Source organism: Penicillium argentinense, assembly GCF_028826775.1.
Source record: "Penicillium argentinense strain IBT 30761 chromosome Unknown utg000010l_segment0_segment0, whole genome shotgun sequence".
NCBI classification, from domain to species: domain Eukaryota; kingdom Fungi; phylum Ascomycota; class Eurotiomycetes; order Eurotiales; family Aspergillaceae; genus Penicillium; species Penicillium argentinense.
The window spans coordinates 858,028-872,670 of NW_026622669.1; the positions used below are offsets into that span (position 1 = coordinate 858,028).

At 52.0% G+C, this 14,643-nt stretch overlaps 6 protein-coding genes across 6 annotated transcripts; 2 read left to right on the forward strand and 4 right to left on the reverse strand.

Moving 5' to 3' along the window:
- Nucleotides 1-965: 965 nt before the first annotated feature.
- On the forward strand, nt 966-2,048 carry N7532_010026 (ribokinase; the record flags this gene model as incomplete). Its single annotated transcript, XM_056622517.1, has 1 exon — nt 966-2,048. The coding sequence occupies one exon, from the start codon at nt 966-968 to the stop codon at nt 2,046-2,048; it is 1,083 nt and encodes a 360-aa protein (XP_056469933.1).
- An 89-nt stretch (nt 2,049-2,137) lies between these two features.
- Nucleotides 2,138-4,235, reverse strand: N7532_010027 (uncharacterized protein; the record flags this gene model as incomplete). Its single annotated transcript, XM_056622518.1, has 4 exons — nt 2,138-2,910; nt 2,974-3,748; nt 3,805-3,938; nt 3,989-4,235. 4 exons carry the CDS (start codon nt 4,233-4,235, stop codon nt 2,138-2,140), a joined length of 1,929 nt encoding a protein of 642 aa, XP_056469934.1.
- A 319-nt stretch (nt 4,236-4,554) lies between these two features.
- Nucleotides 4,555-6,424, reverse strand: N7532_010028 (sugar porter family MFS transporter; the record flags this gene model as incomplete). Its single annotated transcript, XM_056622519.1, has 4 exons — nt 4,555-4,994; nt 5,055-5,315; nt 5,372-6,237; nt 6,306-6,424. 4 exons carry the CDS (start codon nt 6,422-6,424, stop codon nt 4,555-4,557), a joined length of 1,686 nt encoding a protein of 561 aa, XP_056469935.1.
- Nucleotides 6,425-7,221: 797 nt separating this feature from the next.
- N7532_010029 (uncharacterized protein) lies at nt 7,222-8,518 on the forward strand (the record flags this gene model as incomplete). The annotated part of the gene is given in 5 exon segments (XM_056622520.1): nt 7,222-7,411; nt 7,467-7,975; nt 8,023-8,269; nt 8,332-8,411; nt 8,423-8,518. 5 exon segments carry the CDS (start codon nt 7,222-7,224, stop codon nt 8,516-8,518), a joined length of 1,122 nt encoding a protein of 373 aa, XP_056469936.1.
- A 191-nt stretch (nt 8,519-8,709) lies between these two features.
- On the reverse strand, nt 8,710-10,176 carry N7532_010030 (putative C6 transcription factor; the record flags this gene model as incomplete). Its single annotated transcript, XM_056622521.1, has 1 exon — nt 8,710-10,176. The coding sequence occupies one exon, from the start codon at nt 10,174-10,176 to the stop codon at nt 8,710-8,712; it is 1,467 nt and encodes a 488-aa protein (XP_056469937.1).
- Nucleotides 10,177-11,005: 829 nt separating this feature from the next.
- Nucleotides 11,006-11,650, reverse strand: N7532_010031 (uncharacterized protein; the record flags this gene model as incomplete). Its single annotated transcript, XM_056622522.1, has 1 exon — nt 11,006-11,650. The coding sequence occupies one exon, from the start codon at nt 11,648-11,650 to the stop codon at nt 11,006-11,008; it is 645 nt and encodes a 214-aa protein (XP_056469938.1).
- Nucleotides 11,651-14,643: the final 2,993 nt, after the last annotated feature.

A 14,643-nucleotide genomic window follows, 5' to 3' on the forward strand; every position in this document is an offset into this window, starting at 1 on the left:
GACGAGATGACAACGAGGCTGGAAAGTGACCAAACCAAATTGATTTTCGCTAAAAATCAAATGAAATTAGAAAGATGAAAGGGAAAAAAAGGACAAAAAAGGGAAAAAAAGGGAAAAAATAAATGCTCACGTCCAGATTCGAACTGAAGACCTCGGCATTACTAGTGCCGCGCTCTACCAACTGAGCTACGCGAGCTGGTTGATATCACGAGTTAACAGCTTTGACACTATGAAGCAGAGTGTAAGCATCGGGCATTCTAATCAACCATCCCGTTAGGCGCTACAGTCGACTGTAAAATACTTTATTACTGAGGGCACGAATCAAGCAACACAACTACCCGCGCTTACCTTCGAACACACCAACCCCCCAAAATGTGCCACCTACAAGCTCAATGGCAAGATATGAGCTCGACGAGCGCTGCCCACACTTGAAATTTCAGACCAAAGTGTCACGTCTTTCTCGCAAATCTTAGCCAGTGGATAATATCACGTGATACAATATTTAAGGGTTTCTTCTTGAATCTCAGCGGGATATGTTCTCATCACAAAAAGGTTTCATTTTCGGCTCACAAGTCCTGTTATTAGAATTTGCCACGCCTCAAAATCACCGAAACGTTTACATCGCGTCGAGGAGTTCCCATTTGAGAAACCGCCACGCGACGCACTAACTTTGTTCGGGCGGTTATAGACAGAGTCTAACCCGATTAGTGAAAAATAGGCTACGACCTCCCGACTGGGGATGTAGCCGATGGAGAGCTCATCGGCAGGTTGCACGTTTCATCCTCATGAAGCGATGGAAAGATTTCGAATAGAACAATGTTACATATAGGCCATTCCGCACCAATGCTGCTTTTCAATCCGATCTCAATATTCCACTTGCATTCGTCGAATTGCGCTCATACCGTGAAGGCAGGCCCTGAAGTCTTCGCCTGCAAGAGATCGATCACATATCTCGCGCCGTCAACATGGGAATCAAAGACACGTCCGCGACCACCTCCCAGCCACACATCTGCATCATCGGCTCATTGAACATCGACTTCGTCACATCCACACCCCGATGCCCCGGCCCCGGCGAAACTCTCACAGCAACCTCATTGTCCGTGACAGCCGGCGGTAAGGGTGGAAACCAGGCAACCGCCTGCGGCCGAGCCTCATTCACTTCCAAGACAAGCCAAGATGTTGCAGTTAGCATGATTGGAGCAGTCGGCGCCGACGATGTCTACTACTCGACGCTCCTCAAGCCAGGTCTCGAACAGTCGGGAGTCACCACAGCAACCATCGAAGAATCAACCGAGGCACAGACCGGCTCGGCCAGTATTATCGTCGAAGAAGATATCGGGGGAGAGAACCGTATCCTGGTCGTTCCTGGTGCCAACCACGCTGGAATGATGAGCGACGTGGCGCAGATCATAACCGCCGTCAAGGAGCAGAGTGTCCGCCCCGGACTTATCGTTTTGCAGGGAGAGATCCCGCGCAAGACGACCCTTGGTCTATTGGAATATTTCAACGGTGGCGACGTCTCGACGACAGATCGATCGCACATTGTCTTCAACCCTGCACCCGTTTTCCCCGAGGGAATCTCACTCGCGGCGCTCAAGCATACCTCCGTCCTGATCATGAATGAAACAGAGGCTGTGCAGATGTCGAGATCAATTGCCGGTCTTCCGGTTTCTGACCTGACTCAGCCCACTGAGCTGGATTGCCTGCAGCCCGAAGAGCTTGCGCCGAGATTTCACGAGCTGGCCCACGTCCCGATTGTGCTTATCACACTTGGAGCCAAGGGCGTTTACTTCTCAACCCGGACCGGTCGACGAGGCGTTGTGCGGGGCGTGAAGGTCGTAAAGGTGGTTGATACGACCGCTGCGGGCGATACATTTGTCGGATACTTTTCGACAGCGCTTGCGCGATTCCTCGCCCAGAATACCTCTTTGGTAGCATTCGACGATGAGATTGAGGCTGCGGTCTCGAAGGCAAATGCGGCGGCGGCCAAATGCGTGCAGCGCCGCGGTGCAATGCAGAGTATTCCCTTTGCTTATGACATGGAGTAGAAAGGGGACATAGAAACGACTAGACATGTGAAAAGGGATAGAATGTTGGGAACTGGCGTTTTAATGATTTCATGAGGACATAATTCAATTTATACATCTTGCACTTCCGGACACTCGTCATACCGAGCAATATTCCAGACAGACTGAAGAGCCTGCGTCTCACGTTCCAAACTGATCCCCATTGTCGCCGTAATTTTCCTGAATAGATCCAGGAGCACAGTCTGCTGTGATTCGTGGGTCATCTCTCGAGCAATTAAAAGAAGACTCGCAACGAGTATCGGATCCCACTGCTCCGGCGAATCATTACTAGCCGAAATACCGGCTATTGATTGGGCATGCCAGATATGCGAAGTGAAGCAGCGTGGACCCGGTAGTGACTTTAATAAGCGAGGCTTGTGCGTCAATAAAAGTAGGGAGGTGATGTGGTAAACAGTATTGGCGACCAGCGCCATGGGCGTCGTAAAGATGAGAATGGGGAAGGAGGAGTCGTGGTCTGGGTCGATCTGGTCCGCCTCTCCACCGCGGACATCCACGATCTGCTGCGCATCGACCGGGCGCTCGTTGTACCATTTCTGGCAGTCTGTCCAGAGGAAGGTCCATTGTGAGAGGAAGTGTGATTGTCGCAAGGAAGGGAAGGCTGCCAGTTCTGGTGAGCCAGCGGCTTGAGGTGAGGTTATGTCTGGGTCTCCGTAGATGAGAGCTAGGCTGTGTCCTAATAGGCAGAGGGCGTGGTTGTAGACCCGGTGGACGGTGGGTATTTCGAGGGCGAGCTGTGAGGTGTGGATTGGAGAGCCGTCGCGTTGAAGGAATGAACGGAAGGGGATAAGAGGAGGTTTGCATGTTATGAGTGAAGATGCGAGATCTAGCAGGGTTCAAGTTAGTTTAGTTGCTCTGCCCATTGGTACATATAAAAGTCGCCACTCACCAAGTCGAAAGTGCAACCAGAATAGCTCTTCGCCCATCTCTTCTGCAAGCGCCCCAGGGGTCACTAGACCATCAGACTCGATATGAGGTTCGAGCCGGTCGCGCCACTGCTGAACTCCTGCCGGTAGAATTCTTTGTAACAGCAATAGTGCTTGCCCAGTATGCCTCAACATGGCGGCCTCCATCACCAGGCTTTCTTCTGCCTCCTTGCGAAATCGCATACCGCCACTAATGTCTTGATTGGGGAAGCCAAGACCGAGAAGTGACCTTTGGCTAGCAGACAAGGCCAAAATGGCAGACTGCAGAGGTCGGTTTGATCTGGAGAGAAGGAGCGCTTGCACTCCGAACGCACAATACGGGTCCCCGACATCAATCCAGGGACCGACCGAGTAGCGGAAGTGCCGTAGGAGATCGGTCTCGTAGTTGCTGATTATACTGATAGGTCTTCGGGGGAGATGCTGGTAGTCTCTGGTCAGACGGAGATATTCCTGGCTGATGGGACTGCCCCCAGGATAGCCTCCAGGCAGACCCAGTGCCGTTGGTAAGGTCGAGACTCCTTGCGTGTAGTCGATAGACACATTCGAGGCCAGGATGTCATTCAAGCCGACTGCTGTTCGATTTCCACTGTGACTCAAATACGGCGTCTCGTCTGATGGATTCAGTATCCCCTGTGCTGTCAGAGAAATATCCTGAGACTCGGTCGCATGTTTGTCGTGACTTTGCGACTTCTCCTTGCTTTTCGCAGCCGCGTGGGCCACAGGAGAGTCATCAACGAACTATATTATTCGGTCAACAATGCCATCAAGCTGTAGCACAATCCATCACCACCTACACTGATCGACCCATACACCTGCCTTCCACCAGGCGCATTCCCCGATCGCGGGGGCACAAAGGCCAAGTCCGAGCCATACTTGCACGTAAAACCCTTGACTTCACAGTTGGCGCATCTGGGCTTCTGCTCGTCGCCTGTCCCTTGTTAGAATGCGCCCATCATCGAGCAAAGCGCAAAGACTCACATTTTCGCCTCCTCTTGCGACAGGTCAGACAGCCCGTCCGCACCCGTTGCTTGCCAGCAGGTGTCGGGTTCCGGGGCATGGTGGTTCGAGCAGGCGTGCATGACCCCGGATCGTGGAGGAGGCCAAAAACGCGAGCTGGAGGCTCCAAGCCCAAAAGAGGATTTCCGGAGGCGGCCGCAAAAGTCGGGGCCGTTGTGGGGCAATCACCCCGATCAAAATGCCGGCGCGGCTTGGACCGCGTTTCCATCCTTTTGCTTAGGCATTGCTTTTTTTCCTTGCTTGGTACTGTGGAGGAGGATTCGGACGCCACCCGAGAAAACGTGGCGATCGATCGATCTATGCAGGTGCGAGGAGAACTGGGGACCACAGCTCCTACTACGAGTAGAAGGTATACCCTACACATAATGCGCCCTAGTGAAGTATGACCTCAGAGAGAATGCTCAAAATACTTGTGAAGTTGTGCAATAGACGATTAACATAGAAATCATTAAATTGGAATATTTAGTAGTAGAGTATCTCTCAAGACGAATGCTGAACAACAGTGTTCCCATCACATGACCATCCCTCTACAGACTCTCGATGTACTGGCTGCCCTCCTTCTTCTCCAAATCTCGCCCGGTAGCAATCCCCATCCGCTCAATGAAGTCCGTCAGGCCAACGTCGCGCTGGGCATCCCGGAGAAGTTCCGCATCGCGTTCGCCAGTGTGGCTCTTGAAGACCCGGTCCATCTCCTCCAGGGTCGCATTCTTGGTCTCGGGCAGGAAGTACCAGACCCAGAATATGCCGACCAGAAGGAACGCGGCAAAGAAAATATATGTGCCCCACTCCCAGGCCTGAAGCATCGGCGGGACGAAGAACGCAATGGCGAAGTTGTTGATCCAGTTGCTGGAGGCACCGATCGAAGCTCCCTTGGCGCGAATCGACAGAGGGAAGATTTCGGACACGAGGGTCCAGGAGACGGGGCCCCAGGTGGCGCCGAAGCTGGCAATATATAGCCAAATCAGGGCTAAGAGATATTTGTTAGACATGTTTATTTAAAAGTCGTTGGGTAAGAGACATCACTTACCAACAGCAGTCCAACCAGCTGCAACATGGCCGGGCCAGTCGTGCTGGAATTTGGCCACGATGACACCAACAATCACCATACTGCAGAACATCACCACTGAGCCGCCGAGCAGCATGGGCTTGCGACCGATTTTGTCAATGACCAGCATTCCGGGGACGGTGCTGATGATGAACACGACGCCAGTCACACCGGTAGCCAGGAGAGCAATGGTACCACCGGTCAAACCCAGGCTCTGGAAGACGTTGGAGGCATAATAGATGACTGGTCATTGTCAGCAACGATGGTTTGATTAGAAGGCGTTGCCAGGGGCTACTCACTCGCGTCAATACCACTCCACTGCTGGAAGAACATTACCAACCAGGCAGTGGCAACCCGCTTGAGATTGTCCATCGAGCGAACACAGTTGGCATACTGCGCAATCTGGTTCATGAAGATGCTCTGGCGCTCGCGCTCCGCCAGCTTAGGCGAAGACTTGGCAAAGGCCCGCTGTTCGAATACCGCCTCGGCCTTGATCTCCAGATACTCGACCTGGACCAGTTCATGCTCGACGGGGACCTTCCGCATCCAGGCAAGCGTGGCCTGGGCCTCCTCATCGCGGCCCTGCTTGACCAACCAGCGAGGCGAAAAGGGCATGAACCAGATACCGCAAGCCAGGAAGACTGCGGGAATACCCTGGATGATGGAAGGCAGACGCCACGCCATATCTGACTGAGTCTCCCCGGTTCCACCAATGTTGTTGCTGCCATATCCAACCCAGAAAGAAATCATGATACCGAGAATGGTGGCGAACTGGTAGAACGAAACGAGCAGGCCGCGCATCTCAGGCGCCGCAAGCTCCGCATTGTACAAGGGACCGACACCGCTGAACAAGCCGACACCTAGACCGGTGAAGAATCGACCGGCATAGAGCAGCGAGGGATTTCCGGCTGTGGCACCGACATAGAGGTAACTGCCGAGGATGACCCAGCAGCAAGCGAAGAACATGGTGTACTTGCGGGAGTAGATCTCGCCGAGAATACCGGCCGACAGTGAACCCACAATACCTCCCAATTGGAGGACGGAGGTCAACCATCCAGTGGCGGTAGACGATGCGACGACAGTGGGGAAGTTCTCGGTAAACCGAGTCATGACCAGGGATTGGCCCAGCACACCTTGTTGGTAGCCATATTCGAAACCACCAAAGCTATGCACATGACAAATATTAGTTCTCGTTCTGTGGGCAGGAGTTTCGCATTGTTATTGTGGACTTACGAAGCAAAAAAGGCAATGAAAAGCACCTTTGGATTTGCAAAGATGGACTGCCACATCGACTTCTTCGCGATTTGAATGCGTGGTGCCGCCTCCACATCGACGGCTGCTCGGTCCGCCATACTGAAAAGAAAAATAGCTCGGGCCGATGCGTCAACACTTGTGAGCAAGAAAACTCGCCTGGCAGAGAATATTTCGACAGTGGGGATTTCGATTCTACGAGAATCTGGGGATGTGATCCTTATATACTGTCATCCCGATCATCTACCTCAACTACGGGGCTGTCACCCGCGCAGAAAAAAAAAAAAGCCAAACGCCTCATTCCCCGGTCTCGGCCTCCCGAATCGCGTGGTTTTCCCCCGGAAGCCCGCGAAAAACGTGGAGGCAACAACCAGGGCGGGCAAGTGCGGAGGAAACCCCTAATCCCAAACAAGCACGCTGGAGGCTCTGATGGCCGGATTGAGCGAAACGGTCGGGGTCGGGGTGGATCCACTCGGTTAGCGAAGGGGGAAATCGGAGGCAGCCCGTGGGCATCGATGCGGGCCCTGCCCGACTCCCACCATAACCCAGAGTTCGCGTGTGTCAATCGGCCGTCGTGCAGAACTAGTTCCAGGGATGGGCTGATTTCTCCCGCGATGGTGTGGGGTTGCATCCCTGAGTCCCGTCGCCGCGTTGGGAAATTGGAGCCACTGCCCGGCTCCCTTGGTTAAGTGCATGCGGGGATCGTGGAGAACGTGGAGTGCATCGCACGGGGATTGGCATCACAACAAACCTATTGCTCGGGAGATAGTCGGGTATGCCCGATGCGAAATCTGGGGATAGGCAGCAGAGATGTTGCGCTGGAAGTATAAAGGTTCCGGTGAGAGAACATAGCTGGAGAGGGCACAATTCGAGAATATCTTGAGGGTTGACTATCACCATGCACTGGCCCACTTCGTTGCCGCTGCTCTGCAGCACGCTGCTTCCATTCGTCACGGGCACTGTCGCCCTGCCGAAGGCGCGATCGGATAAGCACTATGCAATCATGGACAACGATTGGTACACAGCCGGTTTTGTGCCGTACCTAGTTGCTCTTGATGGAGATGTGGATATTCTGGGCCTCGCTTCGGGTATGCTTGCACTTCCACAATTTTGCAAGACGTGGCTAACTTTCTTTTTTGCTAGATACTGCCAACTCCTGGCAGCCGCAGGTGGCGCTGCACGCCGTTGCCACTTTGGAAGCCGGGAATCTTAGCTGCATTCCCGTCTACCCCGGAGCCACTTGGCCCCTGATCAACACCCCGGAGCGGTTCCAAGCATGGGAGACCATTCACGGCAAACTGCCGTGGGAGGGTGCATTCGCCCCGGAGAACAAGACCATGGAGGCTGAGGGCAACGATCCCACATCGGGCAACCCCGATCGCATTGTCAAGGCGGCCTTCAAGGAGGGATTCCCCAAGGGCAAGCCGAATAACTCAACCTCGGCCGCGAACTTCATGGTCGAGATGGTCCATAAGTACCCCGGACAGGTGTCGATCTACTCTGCGGGTGCCCTAACCAACATTGCTCTGGCTGTCCGGATGGATCCTCAATTCGCTTCCCTGGCCAAGGATCTTGTGATCATGGGTGGATATGTCGATCTCAACATGCTTGAAGCGACCGGCAGCATCATGCTGGCTGACTATCAATCCGACGTGAGTTGACCCAAAGAGTATATCTGGTGCATCTGCTAATTGATAAGATTAACCTCATGATCGACCCCGAGGCGTCGAAGATCGCCCTGACCGCGGATTTCCCCGAAATCACCATTGCTGGTAACGTTGCCAACCAGGTATTCCCCACCAAGGAGTTCGTCGACGAGGTTGCATCCGTCAAGAACCCCTATTCGGAGCTCTTCGCCAAGTACTATGACCTGTCTTTTCCCTTCTGGGACGAGACCGCTGCCGCGCTTATGGTCGATGCCTCCCTGGCCACCAACCAGACCTCTGGTAAGTTCGAGCTGAACATTCAACAGCAATTGGAGATTACCTAACAGAGTCTTCCATTTCAGTGTACCTTGATGTTGATACTTCGTACGGAAGTCCCAACTATGGAAACATTCACGTTTATCAAAAAGCTCTCGCCCCGGGGGTATCCGCCAGGTGAACTATGTCTTTGAGGTTGATGCCGACAAGCTGAAGCAGCGTATCAAGCACGCGCTTCAGTATCCCAAGACCTGTGCGGACCTGAAGAAATAGATGCACATTTTGATTCTTTAACCTTGCAAATATTTGATTGTCGATATGGACAGTGGCCAATTTCGAAAGGTCTTTTTTTTAGACGCGCTTTATGATACAATCGGAGAAATCTCACGCCAGACATAAATCATATGATTCAAATGCAATTGGTATAATCCGTAAAATGCCAGCATCAAGTGGGAATTTTCAGATCAAATCGCCGCCAGAATTTCACCCGGCTCATACCCCCAAGCTCTCTCAAGATCCTTCAACCGCCAAAGCGCCCCCCAACCAGTCGTCTCTTCAACAATTTTAAACAACTTTGCCACCTCAACATGCTCACTATGATGACTGAGAAGTTTCCCGGCAATGTATAGTGGCTGAATAGCGTTAATCAAATTCCCACTGTGGGGGTTCGTAAGCGAAATGCCGCACACTCGTCGCGCATGCCAGATAGCCGAATACTGAGGCTTGCCCGGCGGAAGAATCTTTTCCGGGGGCTTCATATCCAGCATCATGATACATGAAGCGTGGTATAACTGATTCCCCGAAATAGCAGCCCAGTGCGCGAATAGAATCTCGGGAAAAATTTGCCCGCCGCCGATGCCTGTCGTTTTAATCGGTAGCATGGCGGGAGGCCGTTGTTCCATCCAGTACTGCAGTTCATCCCAGAGGCAGGTCCATTGCTCGAGGAAGGAGCGAGTGTCATCTACCATTTCACCCAGCTCGAGGTGCCTTGTCTGTCGGCAGGCAAGGTCGCATGTCTTTGCGCAGAGGTAGACGGCCCAGTTGGCGTGCATATCTGGCGACGCGTGGCCTTTTTGGCAAAATAAATCTCGAATCATCGTTTCCCGCTCTTTCGGACAGGTTATTTCCGGCATCGCAGGCACCCATTTATCGAGTGGCAAGACGGTGCTCTCGGCGCCGTTGGAGATAATCGCGCCACAGAGTTCCATGCGCGCGTAGCACCAGAATACGGCTTGTAAATGACCTCCTGAGAGACCATTCACACTGAACGAGTCAAAGAGCGCAGCGCATCCCTCGACATGGCGGCGCCAATCGCGCGGACTGACGGACATCAGCTCCATCACAGCCAGAATGCATACCGTCACAAGCACATTAGGATCCTTAGCTTGCAGACAGGGCGCCAATAACCGAATCGACTCCTGATAAAGCTCTAGGCTATCATAAGCCTTGTCAAGGCACGCTTTGCGCTCATTCTGTCTCGCCGAAAATGCCAAAATGGCATAGAATAAAGTGGGCGATCGCTGCGCCAGAATCGGAATATGAACGCCAAAATGGCGCGATTCGTCGAATTTATCCAAGTACGGCGCGCACTCGGTAATCCAGTTCTTGAGGTAGTAAATCAGTCTGATTTTGGGGATCGACACCCGCGTAAAGTCTAGGCTTTGTCGAGAAGTACGGGATCCAGGGCCGTCGAGAGGCTCCGATTGCACGGGCGATGCGTATGTGCTAGGCTCGAGGCTGGAGACGGCGGAGAATAAGACGCAGCGGAGTTCTTCTTGTAATTCGAGGAAGCGCGGGTTGGCGGCATACTCGTCCGCACTGGAAAATGTACCCGGCGATAAAAATGCTTCTTCTTCGAAGAGCGGCGGGGCGCCGTTGAAGGATTCGGGAAGTCTGCCATCGGGTAGGATTGGAGGGACTGGATCGTCCATTTTCCAATGTGTGTGCTGTTGAGTTGGGGAATCCGGGGTAGAAAGGAAGGAGGAAGCGTGGAACGCTGGGATTGTTTCTTAATCGGAGGCAAAACCTACTTAGTCACGGAAACCCGCCGCCCTGCGAATGGATCCATGGATCACAATGGCCATACATTCGGCGAAACGGGGAGCTGTGAATATTAGAGAATTAATTTGATACTATTCAATGTAGAAATTATCTACGGACAGTAATCTACAGCACCAACATCGCTAAGCCACTCATAATGCACCACATTATTGATCTTCCTCAACACCGTCGGCTCTAAAAGACTTCGAATCGCATCTGCAAGCCATGCAAATGTGTCCCGGGGTCAGACCGAACAACGGCGGAGAGCTTGTCTATTTCCAAGCACTTCTTCGAAACTCGGGGTCCTTGTTCGCTGAGTATACCATACGGCTGCAATACTTGGAATAATCGCTCATAACGAACAGTGTCCGACTGCGATTGATAATTATACGCAGAGTGCACCTTCACTCCCTTGGCCCCGTGCACCACTTCATATACCTTATGGTGGGCACCGAGAATAACCCAGTTGCAATAGCCCATAGGGGCCAGTGCCCCAATCTCAGATGATTCGATCACCTCAATGACAGAATCACTGTGCGATCATCTGATCAAGATATTCGCACATATTTCCTCTGATTCTGCGAAGAATGAAATTCCCAGGCTGTGTGCGCATGTTGTCGCTGCGGAAATCCACCAGGTCGTTAAAATGAACACATGCATCCACCAGCTTCATGTATTCTCCCTCTGTGAGTTCTTGACCCATGGCAAACGACGCAGTCATCACACCGTGGAAGGCGCAACGTCAATAGGGCGGTGGGCACAGAGTCTGATCATTCGACTATCATATATCACATCGGGGAGACGACTCCTCGAGTGATCTCTGAAATACCCGAGAACGCGACACTGAATCATGTATGCAGCGAGATTGTCAAACTGGCAATCGGACACTCGGTCTGCGATATTGCACATCTTCAAGGATGCCATGGCGCCAGCGCCAGCTTTCTGTAGAGGCTCCAGCCCCTTCGCATCGGCAGCTTCGCAATAATCACCGATCAAGATATTATTGCAGGAGGAGGCGACAGCCCATGCGGTTCCTTCGTCGCAGAACCCAGCACCACAGGCGATGACGCCGAAGTATTTTGCATCTGCGCAGATATTATTTGTTAATTTGTCCATGGGTTGGGTATAACTGGTTGCTAATTGTCGTGCTTCCGTCAACTGGAAGACTGGGACGTCGGTCGGGTGCTCTGATTTCTGGAATGAGGTGTGCTGTCTGAAGTCCTTGGCATATATCGGGTGTGGCTTGGAAATAATTGTTCGCCAGTAACAACTCATTGACGGCTTTTCAAGCTTTTCAGGGGTGAAAATACCGTTGTTATTACATTCGTGTTGTCGCATGAGGACGGTTTCCAGTGTGTAAATCATATTGCGAATGGCACCGCATATATGGGTTTGAGGTGTCGCCGGAGACCTTTGCGCTTTAATATAATAACATTTGAATTTGGATTGGGGTTTCTATTTTTAGGAAACGAGGTTTGTTTCATCACGAGATGGTGAGTACATTCCCCCGAGTTTCAAATTGCAGGCCGAGCCATGATGTTTGAATGAATGGATGGCTTGCGTGAGTTCTCTGTTGTTCATGAGTCGGTGGATATTATCATTTCCGAATAACCGTGCCAGATCTTCGAGTGCGAGAATGCCACAGGTATTCGTCTTTTTATTATCATCAGATGCAAGTATCCAAGCATCACTCTATGTCAGGTGGATGCGAAGGAGACTCGGGTCGACCAAAGGTGAGATCTTGGAAATCATTATGGTTGAGCGCATTCAACCGAAGCGGATGAGACGCTGGTTAACATACAGCATCACTTAAATACTTTCGCAATCCATACCTATTTTCTCTTCACAATCGCTATCTTAAGTTGGAAAGCAACGGCGAAATCCGGCCATAAATTCGTGAGTAAAGCGGCGCGACAACACTAGCCTCATTTTGCGATGAAGGACGAGCTAGCTCTTCCACAACCGTCAACAACCAGGAAAACAAGCCGATCAACAGACAAGCCGCTCTCGGTAACCCGAGCCACAAGAACGTTTTCATGCGTGATTTGTTTGCTTGACGAGGCATCTATGCAGGCGCGACCGCAGACGCAATTACAGAGCGCCCGAACGAATGCTAGCGCCAGGCACACGTCAGTGGTCTCGTTTGTCTGAGAGGAGAGTCCGCATTCCGTGGCTTAGTTTCATGAACACTTTTTCGTGGCTTGCGTCGCTCGGCGGCGATGGCGGCAACAAGTGTTCTCGGCTCCGTTTACTGTATCCATGGACTAGGAGAACTGAGTTGCAATCAGGGCGACGAGACCGCTGACGCCATGGTGCCAGTGTCGATCTCTCCGCTTTTTGTGAGAATAAGGAAGCGTCTAAGTTCTAGAACAAAGTCGGCAACTGCATACTCCTGTTTATTGACGTCAATCGCATGAAAGCCGTGAAAGAGTATCGCTATAGTAAGACCAATCGCTTGACCAGACTGTCTCTTCCGCGGTCACATACTCCGGCTTCATTCGTCTCATTTCTAGGCAAACTCTTTCTCCAATATATCCAACGGACCTTCTGCGGTGCATATTAAATTACAGTTGATTTCTTTGAGGTCGGCGTTGGGCAGGCCCCGGTGACTTTCAGCTCTCTTGATTCAACCACCCACACGGCTAGCAGCAATGCAATCATGTCGATCACTGATTAGCCAAGTTAGCCAAATGGGTTCAATATCTCAGAATGAGGAGCACCGAGTGGGACCAGATCATCAATTTTGGCAAGCTGTAAGAAGCAAACGAAAACGCACTTGCAAACCCCTGTGCGTTCCCACGGTGCTTGCCTTGCGACCAGACCCATAACGATCCCCTTCGAGGGCCGCATGCGGAGATATACAGAAGGATTTGTCAACGACTTCAGAGACACAGAGTCGTTGTCTATACGAAAGACGATCCACCGCTGCTGACAAGCTCTTTCAAACACCTTTTAGAGCAAGCGTGAGTTCATCCACCCACTACATTAATCCATCTACTCATCAATGCTGACGCTACGCTCGAAAAGATAATCGCGTCCTGCGGTCCGCAGTATTACATAGGCTTGCGTGCTGCCGCGAACGATCCAGGACTGAATCCTATTCAATGTCAGGAGCTTGGGGGCGGGTGTGGTTTAGTACGTGGAGATCGAACACAGGTGAATCGAGCCAATTTAATTGTGCACTGTGAGACATTCGATGGTGACATTTACGAAGGCAGTCTGTGATAGAAGGATGATGGAGAGTTGGGAAGAGTTCGAGAATGCGTTCTTTTTCTTTCAAATGATCGCAGCTTTCTGACATCCCTCCTATCCAGACTGTCTTGGGGGATGTCCTCATCCGATCGAATGTCTCCCAGAGCTCCAGTAAAATGCGAGGTTTGTTATGGGGCATTTCCATTTTTCGTCGTGAAATCAATTGATGGGGCGAAGTCTCCCAAGATGCAATGAGGCAGTGTCAGCAATTAGCAAGGTTAAGTTCGATCAAAAAAGTTCATTCAGAAAGGCAAATCGTGCTCAACGCTAGTCAGAAAATGATGTGAGGTGATTTATTAAGGGACTATTCCGTGGGATGACTGGTGACGGCATGTATGTTGGGGTAATTCTTTCCCCGGCACACTATCCCTCCACGGTCGCATCTCATCACCCCATCTCACCCTACCTTTACCCGCGCAGAATCAGGCCACTGCTCAATCGACTGGGTTGACAGGGGCAATTTTGGAACCCCTCTAAATTTCTCATATTTTTCGTGTCAGCCGAGACTTTTATGTTGGGACCAGTTCTAGCTGAACCAAGCCCGACCTTCTTGGCAGGAAATCTACTCGGCTAGATGTTAACAAAGCTCGGCTCCCTCCCGCTCGAAAGCCTCGTCCCGGATGGAGAAGGAGAGCCAACTCCAGCAAAAGGAGATGGATCTCCGTGGGGGTGCAATTTGGCGCAATTTTAAAATCACAATGCCGAACGAAAAACCGTCATGGCGACCGCTCTTTCTGCCAGCACGCTCATGACGCAAGAATTTGGTTTCTCTGGTCTGGTCGCAAGGAGTTGGGCGAGGGACCGGATTGGCCGACAGACTTTTCGCTGGGAAATCAGAGCCCAACTCGGACCAAGCAGGCGTGCGGGATGTCTGGGGCAAAAATATTCACGGCAGGTGACCGAACGGCCCCCGCCGTACAAACCTGCCCTTTCCCCGGGAGATTACCGGGCACAGCCCCCGGCAAACGCAACATTTCCCCTCGAACGATGTCATTTCTCTCCGCATCCTGGAATCCTGGAGATTGTCCAAGCTTTCCGGGGCACCTTAGAGCGTCCGTAGAGGGATACCGGTGTGTGTTTTCGGGGGGATTTGGGGAAAGCGCACA